The 18,314-nt window shown below is 40.4% G+C and overlaps 2 protein-coding genes across 2 annotated transcripts; both read right to left on the bottom strand.

Annotated features, from left to right (window-relative positions):
• Positions 1-1,230: 1,230 nt before the first annotated feature.
• On the bottom strand, positions 1,231-7,555 carry LOC137916762 (small ribosomal subunit protein mS27-like). Its single transcript, XM_068759728.1, has 11 exons — positions 7,489-7,555; positions 7,147-7,224; positions 5,500-5,570; positions 5,296-5,354; positions 4,859-4,973; positions 4,588-4,666; positions 3,968-4,083; positions 3,644-3,746; positions 3,433-3,572; positions 2,010-2,171; positions 1,231-1,695 (listed from the first exon to the last, which is right to left on the bottom strand). Exons 1-11 carry the CDS (start codon positions 7,553-7,555, stop codon positions 1,447-1,449), a joined length of 1,239 nt encoding a protein of 412 aa, XP_068615829.1. The 3' UTR covers positions 1,231-1,446.
• Positions 7,556-9,251: 1,696 nt separating this feature from the next.
• LOC137916763 (zinc finger protein 366-like) lies at positions 9,252-15,390 on the bottom strand. Its single transcript, XM_068759729.1, has 7 exons — positions 14,369-15,390; positions 14,112-14,279; positions 13,363-13,513; positions 12,803-12,994; positions 11,472-11,646; positions 11,043-11,388; positions 9,252-9,351 (listed from the first exon to the last, which is right to left on the bottom strand). The coding sequence occupies exons 1-7, from the start codon at positions 15,388-15,390 to the stop codon at positions 9,252-9,254; spliced, it is 2,154 nt and encodes a 717-aa protein (XP_068615830.1).
• Positions 15,391-18,314: the final 2,924 nt, after the last annotated feature.

Below are 18,314 nucleotides of genomic sequence, written 5' to 3'. Positions count from 1 at the left end.
ATCACACTAATAATATGTGATGAATAGAAATAGTAATATTATCCTCATTAATGTTAGAAAAGAGAAAAAGACTTTATAGATTTAGATTAAAGTAACAAGCATAAACTGCCGATGAGAGATCTAGTTTCTGCTACAAGCGGTTAATCAGAAAATTACTTTGTTCAGCACGAACAGTATGTACAAAACCCAAAACATGAGATGATGTGCTTGATTTCATTATGAATTTACTATTGAAGGGCTTTAATATGGCATGCAACAGAGATAAATGTGTTCGCACTCCAGCAGTTGTCCCAAGGGCAACACTCAGTGTCTAATACGTTATTTGTTCTTGCAGATTGTGTGATCTCTACATATCTCAAGTTAACCACGACACGTTTCCCCTCAAAACCTACGTCTTTCACAAAACACACACAGGTCTGCCTTTCCCACCATAGCTGACCTGACCGACTTCATCAGCTGCGTTTACATGCCTGCCTGTTACCTGGTTAAACAGTCTGATACTTAGAAATCAGGGATTCTAAATCAGAGCTCACAGGATAACGATAAGACAAAAGATATTTCTGGATGGACTTGTTAAATTAGAGGTTACAATTTCAGATGCTAAAAGAAAATCCTCCAAATTATGATCTTCAACAGTGAAAATAGTATTGTGTATTTCTAAATCCCAAACTTTCAAATGCTCACACAAGAAACCTGAAGGACTGCTCCTACAGAATAGCGGTCACTAAGGACCGGAAGTGCTCTCGTATCGAGCATTTTGTGTTGCTCATTCGTCCTGGGCTGCATACCAGCTCGTTTTCCAACATCATGGTTTGAATACTGCGTAGCTCCAACATAATGTGAATGCATTGCGTGCACGAGCAAAAGAAAATTCTTCTTAAAGGCCTTCACTGCATTTGCAGTCAATGTGTATGTATGTTTAAGATAAAAATACAATATATGACCTTTTTTTTTTCTAAACAGTGTACAATCTAAATGTTCAGAAATGAGTTTCTTTCCAGGCACAGATTGTGGTTTTGCTCCGGGAGTGGCTATCGGCAAATTCTTCTGTGCGATACTTTCATACATCTGTGAGAAACTTGTCATGACAAATTTTCACAAACAGAAAAACAGGATCTACGACTGCACTTTCCAATAACGATACCATCCACAGGCCCCCGACAGAAAGACAGAAGACATGTGAATTTGTAAAAAAAATTAAAACAAAAAGCAGGTATGTTTTGATGTATTTATTTTTGCACTATTAATTCTATAAAAACAGAATGATATTTATCACAAGGACAAAACAAATGACCACATACAGAATTAACAATGACCACAAGGAGATGTGACGTTAGGAAAGTTAATCTTTCTGAATTTTGAGACACAAATCTTGTATCATCTCCTAAATAGACGCAGGATTAATGTTCGCATTCAATGGAGAGTTCAGCAATGTTGCGAGAGGCTTTACGCCTGCTGGGCTGCTGCCTTGGCAGCCAACCTTTCCTGCTTCTCCTGCTCGGACTTCTCCTTCGTCTCTTTTTCTCTCTGGATCAGTAGCTTCTTTTCGGCTTCCCAGGCTTGTACTCGACTCGTGTACTGCTCCAAATCAGATTTCTCTGCAGTCTCCAGGTCCTGCTGGGCCAGAGCGGTCACTAAGGTCCGGAAGGAGGCCGGGTCCACCTTGCCCTGAGACTCCAGTTGGCTGCTCAGCTCCTGAAGACGTAGCGAGACAAGGAGCCATCGCGTTTATCTTACAGATCAATGATCCAAGTTATTGTCTAAAGAAAACCACTGATTTTTAATAAAGAGATTATACTTACGTCCTATACTTCTCATATTAATATAGAGGCTTTCATTTTATTCCAACAGGATATATTATTTAGTATATTAAGAACCCTCCATATGCTGTGCAGACTTTAGTATTCCAAACGGTTCTAATCCCAGTCACACTTTTATCATGCGCTTTACCGACTTGACCCGCCAAGAAAGACGGATGGAAATGCGGCTGCGGCCACACAAAAACTTACCTGAAATCTGGCAGCATACTGAGGAAGTTTAGCCCGCTCAGCTTCATCATCTTCATCTACAGTGTCGTCTTTCTTCTCCTCTTCACCTGCCGTCTCTTCTCCCGATGAGTCGGTGTCTGATGGAGAAGACAGTTCCTGCAGCAGGCCATTCATGTAATCAATCTGAAGAGCAACACAAATTCAAGTCAAGTATGCAGGAAATGATTAAGCAAGTTTGCAAAATCAATATCAAGAGCAGTTCAACAACTTCTGAAGCAGCCGTCCCACCCATTTCATTTATTGTTGCACATTAAATAAACCAAAGGTCCATGATCACATTTAAGACGTTTCAATTCCTTCTTTACATATTTACAGAACAGTTATGTCTTGGGGGAAGAAGCAGGATCGTCCACCTCTCGATGCTGTTCAGATTATTTAGGACTGGAGGTGATGCGTTATCTGCTTTGTCTGCATTACTCCCACCTCACAGAGGCTTAATTCCTGTTGCTGTGATTCTCCCCGACATCCTCGGAGCTACAGGCTCTCTAGATCTTATTAGCTGTGGAAAAAGCTGAACTATTGAACTCGACAGCACAGGCCAGATTAGAGAAGCTACACCCGACTGTGTGTTTGTGCTTCGAGTGTATGTAAAAATAGCAACAATATGTTCCAACATGTGTTCCATCAACATACTATTATTATATATATTAGACTTTTATTGCTGATTGTTTGTGCTATGACTGTTTTGTTAGATCTTTGATGGAAACTTTTTATGATTCATCAATATTACCACTGTAGATTATATAAATCGTTCCAAGGTAAGTTAAGCAAAGCAACCAGGAGGACGCTACAATCATATGTCCGTCAAAAAAGGCAAGCAACAGCACCTGTTGCTTCCTAGTACTGATCCGACACCAGTCCTCTGTTCCACAAATTTAAAACCTGTATTCTGCACCAATATTGTCCAACTCGGTGGCATTAATCTTAGGTGGGTTGCAGAGTCACCAGCCGCAGGGATTAAGTGGTTTTAAAAAGGTTAGTGATGTCACAAGTTTGGATGTTATAAGAATCAAATGACCCGTTTCAGGTCGATATTAGTCCCAGTCGCAGCATTTCTACTTTTTTGTGATGACCAATTTTGATGTAAGGTAGAGTATAGCATTGTACAATAACTAACAATTAAAAAAGATGAAGAGTTTTTCTTGGACTGAATTTGATTTTACACATCATGCACCTAAAGATGGAGTGTACAACCCAAATCAGCAGCGTTTCCTTCATCACACCTTTAACTGACACCCCACTGCACAGACTGCACATTTGAGTCGTCTGCATGTGACGAACTCAATGAAACGTATACATTTTAAATAACTTGAGTGCAATAAAGTTCCTTCATTCAGACAAGAAAGATTCACGTAAAATAAAGAGCTTTTTCCTCTGCTCTTACCACGTCTTTGGAGAGCTTAACATCGGCGGCAGCAGCAGCTCTCTCCATGACAGCGAGCGCTCGGCCCAGATACCCACGACCCCAGAAGAGAGGCATCCCTTTGAAGACGGCGTGTATGCCCTTTGACATTTCCACCTTTCCTGATGTGGAAAGAGTTTCAAATTAAGCAAATCAATCAACCAATACTCTAAGACAACAAACAAATACACACCCAAGAGAGCATGGCCAAGCAGTTGAGCGCTGAGGCCAAGAGAGCCGTCTTGTGTCAGTCCACAGATGAGCAGTGACGCTCCCACTAGCCGCTCCTCCGACACCTGAACACAAGGAAAACCTTTTAAACCTGATATAGTACTCACATTTTCATCCGTCTCAGGCATCCATTGCTGCTAACATTTATTAATTCATATTAAGATTCATGAATGACTATAAAGACATTGATGCCTTCAGTGCACAGTCGCCAATAAATAAAAATTTTCTAGAGGCTCAGTTGTTTTTATTACACATCTCACGCTGCTGTATTTGCAGTTGTACTCACAGTGAGCTGCGGTCTGGTTGCTAGATGAGCTCCAAGCGCATACAGAGACAGGATCTGGGTGGAGGGAAGGTTGAAGGCCTCCTGAAGCATCACCTCCTCAACCACGGAGCACGCACCTGTGCAAACAACAATATTAGTTTTGAAGAATCACTTCTGCATTTTTCCCTTGTCATGTACAATTTATACATTTCACAAGGCTACTGTAAGTATTTATTTCAGTTATGTAGTAAAATAGATTAACAAAATTCCAATCAAAATTAAAAATGAAGGAAAAAAACACAAGTACCGGCATTTGTATATTTATGTTTACATCGTGACTTAATTTGAGCTGTCTGTAAGTTCTCACATAATAGAAACTCCAAATGCAGCTGAACACACATTTTAAACTATTCACTTAAAAAGCAAATTGTTACAGAAAAACATGCTTTTATTCTTTTTTTAAAAAAAGGTAAAAAATAACTGTCTGAAACCTGATTTTAGTGATACGACCGCCTGTTCTCAGATCTCGTACTATTCAAACGAGAATGTGTTTCAAAGCCTGCAGGGGTTGGACTTTGTTTCTCTGATCTTAATTGTTTTCAAAATGTTCGCTCATATATATATATTTTACAAAGGCTTACTCTTAAAGTCTTCATCTTTAATGTAAGAATCTATGAGCATGTTGAAGGTGAAGTCATCAGGGAATATTCCGTACTGGATCTGTACACAAAGAACATCGCTTATTCTTCTCGTGTCAGTTTGCTTCTGGGTGGTTAAGATTTGATACGTAATCTCTCACACTGCTCCAGCCATTCTTATGCTGATTATAAAGATGAGCCGTCTTCTAGTCTTGTGACTGTGACTAGTTGGGCCTTTTAAGAAACACTGAAAGCATGGTAATGTCTTGTGTACCTTGTTTTTAAGTGTGTGCAGCGCCTTCTCCCTCGCTCCATATTTTAAACATTGTCTTATCCAGCTGTGGATGGTCCAGTCTTTCAAGTACCAACAGTTCGGACTGTGACGAAACCTGGAGGGATAATTTAAAAATAAAAAAAGTATATATATAACAATTAACAATAATAATAAGCATTTACAAATTTCCATCTACTTAATTCTCAACCAATTATGAAAAAGAATGTGTCTCAAAGAAGTCCATGATTGAGAAATAGAAAATATCGACGTAATAAAAAGAATAGGTGCAGATTCCAGAGGAAGGAGTAAACAGGAAAAATCTGGAGCTGTTCAGAACAAAGACAAACATAAGAATGGACGTAAACCAAACAGACAATCCATTCAAAAAAATAAAAATAAAAAAGCTCAGAATGTGATATTACAAAAAACACTTTTACTTGTAAAGGTAGTATTCAGCTTGATCAACTTCTTCTCTGGATGAAATATTGTCAATGAACTGAAACACAAACAGAAAATATGAATATTGAAGATAATGCTTCTGTTGCCAGTGGAATCAAACTAACGTGTTAATTTTCTATGACAGGATTATAACAAATACGAGTACAATAATGACACGATATTGAAATTTAAATACAGCTTACCCGTGACACATTCAAAGAGCTGACTGGGAGATTCCTTTCATATGTCCTGTCCATAGTCTCGGCCAGTACAGCTGCATGTTAATAGAATGAATCAACAGTAATAAACTATTTAAAATAGTAGTATAGAATGTGCAGTACACTTGCCTCAGACCAGCCTAGACCAAACTAAACATATTTCTACCAATAGTTGTCATTTATTTTATAACTTTTCTGAAGTACTTTAAACTTTAATTTCATTTAAATTATGGTAGTCTCCCCTTTAGTAAATCCCAACCTCTATCAGGAGGCCGCAGTCGGTTACTGCCCCCTGCTGTTCACAGAGTGCTGGTGATGTTAATGGCTTATACAGTGGTACCTCAGCTTACGAATTTAATCCGTTCCGGGACTAGCTTCGTAACGTGAAAACTTCGTAAGTAGAGCCGCGTTTTGAATGTAAATGCACTAATCCGTTCCAAGCCCCGCAAAAGTATTGTAACGGTTCATGTTTTAGGAGTGTTCATTATTCCTACGCTGCAGAGAGTCCGCAAAGGCATCCAGGGAGGAGGGGCGGTGTGTGTGTGTGGGTGCCGCGAGGAGGAGGAGGGGAACGGGAGAGCTGCGTAGCTCCCGCAGCTCTCCCGTTCTCCTCCTCCTCGCGGCACCCACACACACAGAGAGTTACCCGTCGTGTGCTTATTCCAGCGTCCGACGGACGCTACATTATGATATTTTTTTTAAATATTAATCTACCTGTTAGCTGTTACTTTTTGTCCTCTTTGTTTACTGGTCCTTTGCGGTGTTTTCTGCCTCGCGTTTCTTGAAAAACTGATCCGATGACGTCTGCTTTTGCCGGCTTTTGACAATCCGTCGGAAATGTGCGAGGCAGACGTCATCATAATGAGCAATAGCCCGACTTGTCAACACTTTTTCCGGGTGACACGAGGGGGACACGAATAGCGTGCTGGGATACACGCATACGCAACGGGTTGCCAGGCAGATTTTAGGCGATAGCCAATGGCAGAGCAGCTACGAGCAGCTATTTTTGACTTCGTAGCCTGAAACGCCTTCGTAACGTGAGGCAATATTTTCCCATTCAGAAACTTCGTAACCTGAAAATTTCGGATGTAGGGACATTCGTAAGCTGAGGTACCACTGTATTTCAAAATCAAAATGCTGCCAGGTGCAATATTCTAATTGCGAAAGCTGTAATTTAATGATAAAAGGGTAGTTATTTGTGGCAAACTTTTGTATTGCAACAATATATTACAAATGTAAAAAAGCATGTTTGTTTCCTATGGACATCAGCAAGTTTTAACTTTAAAATAAATTATTTCACAAGTTTTACTTCTAATCCTCGTCTAAAAATAGTATTACCAACTCATTACAAAATACAGAAGGTATTTATATACTCTACTTCTTCCTAGCCAAGAAGTAATGTAGTTTGATATTCAGCCATAGATTGACGGATCTCAACAAACTCATTCATGCATCAAGCCTGAGAATGGCCTCATACAAGGGCATATTTAGCTTAAACCGTCAATGTCTGCATCTATACCATTACCTATGCATTTCCTTGGACAGGTCACCAGCCTGAAGGTCTAAAATAATACCTATAGAAATATACGATTACATAGGCAGGTAGATGGAGAGGCGTGTTTCCACTCTTACCCAAGTTCTGAGGCTCTTTCTCTCGAGCCTCCCAAACTGTGGTGTCCGTGTAAGCAGCCGAAAGCAACCATCTCCTGGCTGTGAAGACAGTCAAGTGGCTCACGTTAATGAAAACCGTTGAACGCAAATTCGCTCTTAACAAGCTGGGTCGAGGCATCCCTTTTGCAGCTAGCCGGTAAAGCTAGCAGCTACAGACGGTTAGCTAAAAACATGAACTTGGTACATTTATCTCTTCTTGGCAACGCGTCCAAAAACTGACGAATGTAGGCAAAATTAATTCAGTTTAGCCGAATACATACTCTCTAATAAAACAATATTTTCAGATACAAAGACTGCACTCACCACAAGTAAAAGGAAATTTAACTTTGACTGTAGTAGTCACACAACGATTCCACAAGGAGGCCGCCATCTTTGGACAATACCATGTATGCGCCGAGCCGGGGGTATTTCCGTAAACTGACCCGAGAGTTAGGCTATACCAAAGCAATGGCATGGTATTTGAACACAAATTATATTTTCCTTCATAAATGTAGAGCAAAGAAAGTTGTCAATTTTTATTCGTAATAGCTTCCTTTAAGATAATGACGAGTATTTAATTCATTAAACATAGGAGGACCTTTGAGGTCCACGGCCACTGTAAAAACAAGAGAAATACAAAATTACAAAAAAAACAGATTTTACAACCATTTGAATACAATAATATATTATTGTAAATACATAATTAAAACACGGCATCGCATGAAAACTGGCACACTCCCTGCCGACGCACCTGTTTCTATTTAACCGTGTGGCTGCAGCGCCACCCCGAGGTACAACCCATTACAACAGGACATTGTGTTTGTCCTGTCAAAATAGGAGTAGGAGACAGGATAGCGCTCTTAAATAGGAGTTCCTCCTACACTCCACTCTGAATTATTATTTTTTTCTTCTCCATTTGTTCTACAGGACAGCCCTCCCCAAGCTATAATTACATTAGGAGGAGGTGACAGGTTGAGACTGGGGTGGGACAGTTTTGTTAAACAAAACATGGAAGAATTTTACCACCGTCTTTTCCTTGTAATTAGCAAAACAGGAAGTCCTTGCTGGAGTTGTATACAAGAAAGAAAAAAACAAGGAGTTAAAAACATTCCTACGCTGATAACTGTAGATGCAGGTATCCTTCCAGAAACGCATGAGTCTGTTCTCTATGCTCTTCGGTGCTGTTCTCATGCTGTTAGGATTTGTTGCTGCGCATCTGTGTCATCTTTTTAGAATTTCTGACAATGTTGATTTTGCAAGAGACGATAACATTTATGAATAAAGAGGCCTTTGTTTCCAGCTCCTCAGCTTCATGCATTCCTTTTTTAATTCCTATTTATTTCAATAATTTCTTGAAATACAAAAAAATAAAAAATAAAAAATAGCCGCATGGGTTTCTTGTGCTGTGAGATTTGAATTATTTAAATTTAATTTAATTGATAACTTTGTGTATATATATATTTTTGCTCACTTTCCTATAACATTACATTAACTTGCAGTACATCAATGCGTCTATGGGGGTTACAGCTCATTTATGTTGAGGGAACATGAAGGGGGGAAAATGCAGCAGGCTTTACATAGCATTGTGTTCCCTAGCAGGTGACAAACCAGTTAATTGATGAAAAGTAACATGTAGGGCACAAGTCATAGTTTAATCAATAATCTTTGAACAGTTGAATTACTTGCTCCATTAAAAAAGGACACGCATCCATCCAAATTTTCTAGAGCCAAACTTGAACCTGCTCATATGTTCAGTCCAACATTTCAAAAGTAAATCTCACCTCCTTCACATGAACAAATAGAAAGCGCAGGAAGAAGAGCTTGAGGATGAAGTGTCTGACAAACATATTTGACAGGTGAACATCAAAGTGGTTTTTCTCTCAGAAAGTAAGTCAGCATTTAGTTTTATTTCTCTCATGAGGCCAACTAAAACATGTACTACTTCTGTGCCGTTGATGTTTATCACGTGTAATTTACACTGTTTCTAGAAGATGGATGACAGTGTCTGACTGATTGTAAGTATCCGCTGCAAAACAAATCATAATCTGCAATTTGTCATCGTCTTAATGGGACTTTATTCATTTAATTTACTGAACCGGGTCACGGGTCGCGCTGGGGCCTATCCCAGCAGTCACCGGGTGAGAGGCGGGGTACACCCTGGGACAAGTCGCCAGTTCATCGCAGGGCCTGGGAATGCATTTCGTCATCTAATCTTCATAAGTGTGTTTTTGTTGGAATTTTAAAGAAGAAAATAATACATTTCTCATTTTCCAATCAGACACATATTTGCCCGTTTCTGTTCCCCAGAGAATGCATAACATGATGAGACAGGAGACATTTGAGACAGGAGGTTGAGAAACCGTCTGTGGACCCACTGCGGCTCGTCTCTGAGCCAGTGGTCGGGATTGAAACGTGTGTGAGGAAAGGAGAGGAGGATGTGAGAACTTCCTCAAACTGTTTGCAGTTTCGCCCTTCAGAACACAACGATTGTCAGCGGTAGAAATAGAGAAGCTGCTCTTCTGCATTTCATGTGTTGATAACCGATTCATGCTCACCTGAATTGAGAGACTATTGAGCAGTGAGCGCATTGTGACATCACAGTGTGGTGTGACACACAGTATGTTATACTTCAAATATATCTTTTATATTACTTTATGACTTTATGAGACGTGTCCCCTGTGATTTAATTTGTAATGATTTCTAGGTAGTTTTACATTCCCGTCTCTTCTGCAATGAACAGAAACAATGTTGTATTTTGAGTCAGGCAGACACGACGCCTTCGTCTGGAACACCCACTGTGTCCGCTCCTGTTTATTTGATCACAACCTAAAAGACAGGTGGGGAGGGGACACATGTTTTCTCTTCCCCTTCCTCTGCTTTGAAAGAGAAGCAGGAGGCAAACGCTTGCTTTTTGAAAACCACAACAATTGCTCCTGACTGAGGAAGATGAATGTCAGATGGAGAGGAGCATTAGCATTTAATAACTTTTATTAAAGACCTCCAAACTCACAAACATGAGGATCACTGCAGAAGTTCGTGCATTCAGGCTTTTACTTCTATAGTTTTCAAGCAAAAATATCTCATTACATTGGGATACAATATAACACAGCTATCCTCAAAAACTAGTCTAACAAAGGAATAATATAAAAGCATAATATGGATTTAAACAATTTAAGATCAGAAGTGAGAAGAATAAAATCACAGTTTATTTTATATAGACAAGACACGCAAATGATTTAAGGAGCTCAAGTCCTATCAGCATCAAAAACTACATCAAAACACAAACAAGGATGAAAAATAAAAGCAAAAAAACAAAATAAATCCAAACCGTGTACAATAATTTGAACAATAACATAGCAGAGATTTTAATATCATTGACACAGAGATGAGAACAAGAAGATGATAAAAATATTTGAGTCAGTTTTGCAGAAAACTTAAATGTATCTGCATTTTATTCCAAGGAAAAGGCAATATCTTAATTATACACATGAATTCACATTGAACTCTCTGTCAGTGACAGATTATTCACTGATATGTTTCTGGTCATGCAGTCTGCGGCACCCCTTGCTCTGTTCACATACAGGATATGTTCTGTTTTTAATCATGCTCAACTACTACATCACATACTCCGTGTTTCTCCTGAATCCCCTACTTTCTTAAAAAACATTATATTTTCCTCAGTCCATGTTGTTAACCTGTCTCCGATCCAATCCTTTCACCTACTTTGCCCTGGCTCACCTTTGTTTTGATCTTCTATTTCTAAATCAGATTCATAATCACACAGCTGTCCATGATGTGTTTCATGGTAAACCTGATCACCTAGCACTAAATTAGATTTATCTGGTCTTTGATGACTCCTTGGACTGTGAGCAGCGCACCGTGTCACGTCTTGGATTCGACCCTCTGCTGCTGACTCCCTCTTATTTGACTGTTCATCTGAACCATGTTTCCGGTTCTCCTCTGGCCTTAGTTGAGCTGGAGATTCCACCATTTCCTTGAGTTCATGTTGATCCACCTCAGGGCTGTACTGGCTCCTTTGGTACAAACTCTCCTCATCCTCCTCCTGACATGAACTTCCGGGGATGCTCTCCCCATCAGACTGGGAGTGACGGAGGCTGGGCAGTCCTGAAGGCTTCTGGGAAAGGTCAAACGGTTCATCTTGGCTGAAGTGGGTGAGAAGGCCCACAGGAGTGGACAGGCACAACCGTTCTCTCTGCCTAAACACTGAAAATAGATAAGCAAGTCATTATATCCAGCAACATTTGCATTAAAAATCCGTATAACAGCTACATTATGTGTATCCTTACATCTTTTATCCAAGCCTCGATCCATGATGCCGTGTTTGACCTTCATGTGTCTGGTGAGGTTTCCCTTCAGTGTGAATTTGCTCGGACAATAAAGGCATTTGAAGGGTTTGCTGTCGGAGTGGAGATGCATGTGGCCCATGAGGTTGTGCATCCTGTTGAACTCCTTCCCACATAGCTGAAAAACAAGGGAGACAAGTTTAATTTTATTAATTCTTATTCAATAATAATAATACTAATAATAATAAATAGTGCTGTATTTTATGTACTACGTGTTGAAAATGAATTGAATTACATACAGTACTTAAAGGTACAGTACTTGAGAAAATAAGCTTTCCACCACTGACCACAGTCAAAACTATTTGAGGTTAAAACAAACAAAAGGTAAACACCGGCCACTATTTTTCTTTTGTGTCTCTGCCAAAGTTCCTTTGTTAGGTGGCTATTGTTTTCAGAACATTGAATTGTAGATCTATACGTAATCATGAATGAATGTGCAGGCAGTAAGACATGCATACACCCTTCCCCCCCACCCCCTTACATTCTTCTTTTCTTCTTTTCCTCTATGTCTTCCCGCCTCAATCCTTAACACACACACACAAGAAAAACAGAAAGAGAGAAAGGAAGCAACATCGAGACAGGAGGAGAACAGGGAAGGGCAAGTCCTGCGCTGTCCTTCCTCTGCATTCTTTTTTATTAGGGTGGTCCTTTCCTTCAGGAGGAGAGAGGGACTGAAACTGTCCAGGAGGACCGTGAGAAAACAGGAAGCTCCCTCATGCAGCAGAGAAAGCGAGATGAAATCTATTTGAGGGCCCTGTTCTCCGGGGGAGCTGGGGAGCCATTGTTAGAGAGGCGGTTTGTGTGGCGATATCCTTCCTATGGACATGGAGAGTCCAGCAGCCAAAAGCCTCTCTGCTATCTGGTCATCGTCTCAATCATGTTACCCAACACCAAGGTCACACCTCAGCCTCCAGAAAAGTAGGGATATTTTTTTTTATCATGACTGTAATCACTAAATACACCAAGTTTGGTTCTTCTTTATGATATACATGCATTGATTGATATTTAGTTTACAAGAGTGTTAGCACCTTGAGTGTTGAGGATTGAATCTAAACATCTGGGTAACATCAAAATTGCTCAGTAATTCCCCACTCCAGATAAATAAATCTCTAGTTACTGCACTTTAAAACAACACATCATGATACATGTAGTCAACCTGGTGATATCAATGCCCCTATTGGCAGTTTTCCTAAACCCTTCAAGCCATGTTTAGAAAATACATCTGCTCTGTGATGTGAGAGGGGCATAGTAATGATGTCGTTAAGGAAACCCACCTTGCATTTATAAGGCTTAAAGTCCGAGTGGACGATCATGTGAGCCTTGAGCGTCTGTTTTTGGACAAAACTCTTGAAGCACATGTGGCACTGGTAGGCCCGTATATTGGTGTGGATGAGGACATGGCGCTTCATGTTGGCCAGCAGGGTGAACTCACGACCGCAGATGCGACATTTGTGCTCCTTTACCCCCTGAAGAATGTGCGGAAAAACCAGTATGAGACAAGTGGTTTAAAAATCCTTCTTAATTAACCCTGTAAATTCCTTATGAACTTTAACAAATAAGCTAGCGATGGTGGCGCAGTGGTTGAGCGGGTCGTCCTATAATTGAGAGGTTGGCTGTTCGATTCCCTGCTCAGGCACATGTGTACACTGTCGTTGTGTCTTTAGGCAAGACACTTCACCCACATTGCCTGGGCGCATGCGCACGCGGCGACCAGCAGCGGACTGCAGTTAGAAAGTGTAACTGCTGTAAACCAAATTGCCCTCCAAGGGACAAATCAATAAAAAGTATTTAGTATTTATTCAAATGTGACAGTTTTCCTGCTGCTCAAACCTACTTTGTGAGTGAGCGTGTGCTGTTTCAGGTGGTGCGGCTGAATGAACTCCATGCCACACTCGCTGCAGATGTACGGGCGGATGTCTTTATGTTTCATCATGTGGTTCTGTAGCTGGCTTGGGTACTGGAAAGTCTTCTGGCACTCTGAACACCTGCAGTGATGACAGACCCACAGTCTTTAGAGTGACATTTTGTTTACAGGCATACTGGAAGAGACAGGCCACTGATTCATCACAGGGCTAATACACAGACAACAACCACCCACACGTTCACACTTTTGGGAAGATTAGAATCACTCATGCACCTATATTGCATGTTTTTGGAATGTGGGAGGGCGCCGGAGCAACTCTGGGGAGCACAGGCAAAATATTAAAATTCCTCAAATCGCATCAACTTCATTATATGTTCACCTGTAAGACTTGGACTGAAGACATTTAGATTTTTATAAAAGAGATAAGAAATAAATTAAAAGTGTGAAGAAACACTTGAGTTAAACCCTAACAGTGTCAAAATGAATTGAATTAAATTAGGCATTGAACAAAGTTTAACTGTCTGAAAGGCAGCCTTCATTACCACATGATAAAAGTATACAAGACTGACATTAAACTAAAATAAGCTATTTGATTTTGTTTTTGACAACACAGGCAGCCGATGTGTTTTCCCACATGAAATCGATTGTATTTCTAATAGGGCTTAAATTACTATAAATTCAAGTTGGTTACATAAGGGTTGGCATGTATGATGATTCACCTGTACAGGGTGGGGCCACGATGGGCAGTCAGGTGTCTCTTCAGCTGGGCCAGTGTAGGGAAATCCAGACCACACTCCACACACACATTCCCCTGACCTTTCTCGTGCTTCAGCTCGTGAGCTCGGAGCTCACTGGGATAAGCGAAACCTCTGCCGCACACACTGCAGCTGGTGCAGCAGATAAAAAGTGTGTACAAGATTGTGAATGAAAGACTATGATTGCAATAAAAAATAAAAAAACACCACGGAACACGTACCTGTATGGCTTCACATCACTGTGCTGCATCATGTGTCTCTTCAGGTGGCTGGTCTGAGTGAAGGCCTTGTGGCACACCTGACACTTATGCGGCCTCATTCCCTGGTGGGTCAGCAGGTGTGTGTGCAGGTGGCTCAGCTGCTTGAACATCTTCCCACAGAGGTGGCATCCGTGCGGCTTAATGCCGTTGTGGCCCAGGATGTGTGTGATCAGATTGTACTTGGAGGTGTAGGACTTCTCACACATGCGGCACTTCCATCTCTTCCGGTCTCCTCCCACGTCCACATAGTAACTGTCGTCCACGTGGATGTTGAGGCCGAGCTTTTCAGCACCGGTTGGCCCAACGCGAGGAGGTCCGTTACGGCCACGATGTCTCGGACGGAGGTCTTCTCTTGAGTAGAACGAACCCGGGGAGAGGTGCATGATGGGGCCTGGCATGAATAAAGGGTATGGAAGGAGGCTGTGGTTGAGAGATGGGAAGAAGGGAGGGTGGATGAGGAAAGGAGAGGGCGGCCACACAGGAGACGGACTGAGAGGCTCCTGCTTCACCCGCACAGGTAGATTCATACCTGGTGGTTTGTGATAAAGTTGCAGTCTGTTTAGTTCAATCATGTCAGAGGTGGGCTTGGGAGACAGGGAATGCATCAGGGGTGGTGGGAGGGAAAAGGGGATTAGGGAGAGATCCACTGTCTTCCTGCGTTTTCCTTCTTCTTCCTCCTCTGCTCCTCTGTCAGGAGGTTCACTTTGGGAATCCATTTTTAAAGGAGTTCTGTTGCATTTCTGGGATCCTTCCTTTTGTGTAGAACTGGAGCCAAGCATGGGAAACAAAGCAGGTGTGCAGAAAGCGCTATAGGCGTCTCTGGTGTATTCTGGTGATATGCTGGAGTCGCCGGGTGGACAACGTTTCAGGTGCTTAATGAAGAGTGGAGTTGGACTTAGACTGAAACTGTGCTGAGATGCCTGTGATCGGTCATCTCTGAGAGGGGGAGTGGTTGGTGAGAAATTCACTCTGTGTGTTTCCATCTTCTTCCTGAGAGAGAATAAAATATGTGGTTAATTGTCCTCAGTTACACTGCTGGGAAATGGGAACTCCACTTTCTTACAGAAGAACGTGTGGCTACAGAACTTTGAAAATACTAACGCATGTAGAAAAAGGTTTGACAAAGCCCGGATGAAATGAGATGGTTCTGAAGAGCTCAAGTTTGATGATAAAAAAAACCCCAACTTACATCAAACTCCTAGCCCTCTGCAAGTTGCATCGTAGGTAATGAAGAGACCATGTTTGAAGTGCAATGTTATTAAAAATGATGACTCTTTTTGTGGAGATGCATTGATTTTGATCCTCTTCAGTGAAATACTCCTTTATTGTATACATTAACTTCAATACAACACAACAATACAATACACTAATAATCTAAATAAACCATGTAAAGGTTTTGGGTTCAACATTCTACTTCAATGTAAAAACACCAATGTGGCCATTAAAATTTACATTAGCAAAACTTTATGTTGTAAACTGCTGTATAAACAATTGCCCACTGACTGGTAAGTTAGACTGTATGACATCATCAAATCATTATATGTTCTGAAGAATTAATGCAGATATGATATTATTGTGGTGCAGAAATAAGATGTTACTAGTTGGTGATGAGATGATAAAAAGTGTATAAAGAAAGGAAAAACAATACTACATAAATTGGCAAACAGTTTTGGACTTGGACTTTGGATTATTTCCTCTTTTTTTGAAATGTTAAGAATCATTCATTTCCAATTTCTTTCAACTTATTCCCCCGAAAAAAGAAGGTTTGAGTCTGTTTCCTTTTTATGGTATTAGGCTGTTTCTCTGGCGTGTCTGCGTGAGGAATGTATACGCAGTGTAGTGTTCCACCTGAAACCTTTCACTTCTTCCTTCTCACATCTCCTCTCCTGAAATTAGGAAGTTATCTGTAAAATGTTCACTTCTACCTGCCATACACTTTTCACTTATTTGCTTCTGTTTTTTTTTTCACTGATCAGTTGTCCCCCGCCCCCCATGATAATAAGGGAGCAGTTCCCATTTTGCATTCCACTGATAATGTTACATGTTTTTAACCTGTACCTGTTGGAGCAACCTGATGTTTAACCCAACGACATACCTGTATGTCACCACAGTGATAACCCAATGTCACATGACCATCAGGGGTACTTTATTCTCTGTCGCCCAAAGGGCTGCACAAAAATATATATATATTTTCATTGTCCCTTAGTCTGCAAATTTGATTTGCTTAAAAGCTTTGCTAAAATATTGTTAAGAGGAAACAAATTAAAATGCATTTATTGTTCTTGACAATATTTCATTTAAAATAGCATACATTAAAGAAATGTAGTTAAATAAAGCAATTCAATAGCAGTGAAGAATAAATATTTTTGCTTGTCTTGATTTCAAACATATTGAAAGATTATGTTGAGGTTGATCATTTAATCGGGTGTCCCAGCCTTATAATGCAGTATTGAGTCAACGTGTGGCCCCCTTTACAAGATTCAAGATTCAAGATTCAAGAATCTTGAATCTTGTAAAGGTGGCCACACGTTTACTCAATACCATTATACTGCATTGAGTATAATAAAATAATAAGATGGGAACAAATGAGGATGATAAAGTTTGGAGAAGATTGTGAGATTAAGTTCAGTGCAGGGATAAAAAAATAAAAATCACTTAGACTTTAATTTGAAATCCTTCTAGGAGTGAGAGATACAGTCTAAAAACAGAGAATGGTGTTCCACGTCTATAAATACTGGAAATTCACACAATGGTGAGACAAGTATTAGAATGCTCATGTATAGATAAAAAAAAATAAACAGCATGCAGAAGCCAAAAACAATGTTATTTCTCCTCTTCTATTTCCTAACTGAAAGGCAACTTGTTTGCCTTTCAGCCAGTTTAAATTCCTCCCTTCTCTATCATAATCTCATTATTTTATCCTCTTTCCTTTATCCTCTTTCTTTTATCCTCTCCACATCTCCCAATTTGGTCACATCGTTACAGCGATCCCAGCCTGAATTTTGCCATACTGTGCATTCCAAGCAATCCATTAAAAGTGAAGCCCCTCCTCACATGCCAGTCACTGCCATGTGAGTGTGTTTGTGTGAGGCTGCAGTGAAGCCTGCATGTGGAACTTACCAGTTGAGCGGAGCAAGAGTGTCGTCTGTGCTGCTGCTGTTGTACCTGTGCGTGCGATCTATCCTGCACTCGCTGCAACTCTCCTGACAATGAGCCGTCTGTCCACAGATAGCATTTGAAGTAACTTAAGAAAGAGAACAGGAACAATCACTTTGTTCTCATTTTTCAGATGAGTACCTTCGGAGAGAAGGAAGGAAGGGAGGGGAGAGGAAGTCAACAAGCCTAGTGCCTTCCTGCAGAAAAATAAGGAAACACTAGATAGACATCTCCATTTCTCTATGAAATAGGGATTTGTAGAACCTTCTGAGGAATTTCAAGATATGAGATATGATTTTGCACAGGAAAACAATGCACTTTTGATTGTTGACTGCTGTGAAGTAACATGCAGTAGGAAATATCTGCCTCTAGAATTTTATACAGCTCAAAGTAATGCAGATTAAGTACTGAGAACCTAGAATTAATTAAAGCTTTCATAGACACAAGTTTGAGGTCTTGAAAAACAATGAAAATCATTTTCAGGTCGTCTGGGCTTCATTTATTTACATCCAGATTGCCTATCATTTATTTATTTTATTTATTTATTTGTTTGTTTCAAGCAGAATAAAAAACAAAACAAAACAATACAATACCTTTTCATGTACAAGAAACCATATCTCGACCAAAAAAACAAAAACCCAACAATATGTCCAAAGCAAACACCAAAGTTCATGTACACAAAAATAGCCTGCAGGGACTATGCACCAATTAGCACATGCAATACATAGTCACAATGGACTGTGTAGCGCTG

This window comes from Brachionichthys hirsutus, unplaced genomic scaffold (genome assembly GCF_040956055.1).
Source record: "Brachionichthys hirsutus isolate HB-005 unplaced genomic scaffold, CSIRO-AGI_Bhir_v1 contig_711, whole genome shotgun sequence".
NCBI lineage: Eukaryota > Metazoa > Chordata > Actinopteri > Lophiiformes > Brachionichthyidae > Brachionichthys > Brachionichthys hirsutus.
This window is presented reverse-complemented; position numbering and strand designations above follow the sequence as displayed.

Coding starts and splice junctions, on each gene's coding strand:
- LOC137916762 (XM_068759728.1), bottom strand. CDS start 7,555: ATGGCGGCCTCCTTGTGGAATCGTTGTGTGACTACTACAGTCAAAGTT. Junction 3,747..3,967: donor CAACCAGACCGCAGCTCACT/GTGAGTACAACT, acceptor CCTTGTGTTCAG/GTGTCGGAGGAGCGGCTAGT. Junction 2,172..3,432: donor TTAAGCTCTCCAAAGACGTG/GTAAGAGCAGAG, acceptor GTTGCTCTTCAG/ATTGATTACATGAATGGCCT.
- LOC137916763 (XM_068759729.1), bottom strand. CDS start 15,390: ATGGAAACACACAGAGTGAATTTCTCACCAACCACTCCCCCTCTCAGA. Junction 13,514..14,111: donor CGTGGCCCCACCCTGTACAG/GTGAATCATCAT, acceptor TCATCACTGCAG/GTGTTCAGAGTGCCAGAAGA. Junction 11,647..12,802: donor TTAAGCCTTATAAATGCAAG/GTGGGTTTCCTT, acceptor CTTGTTTTTCAG/CTATGTGGGAAGGAGTTCAA.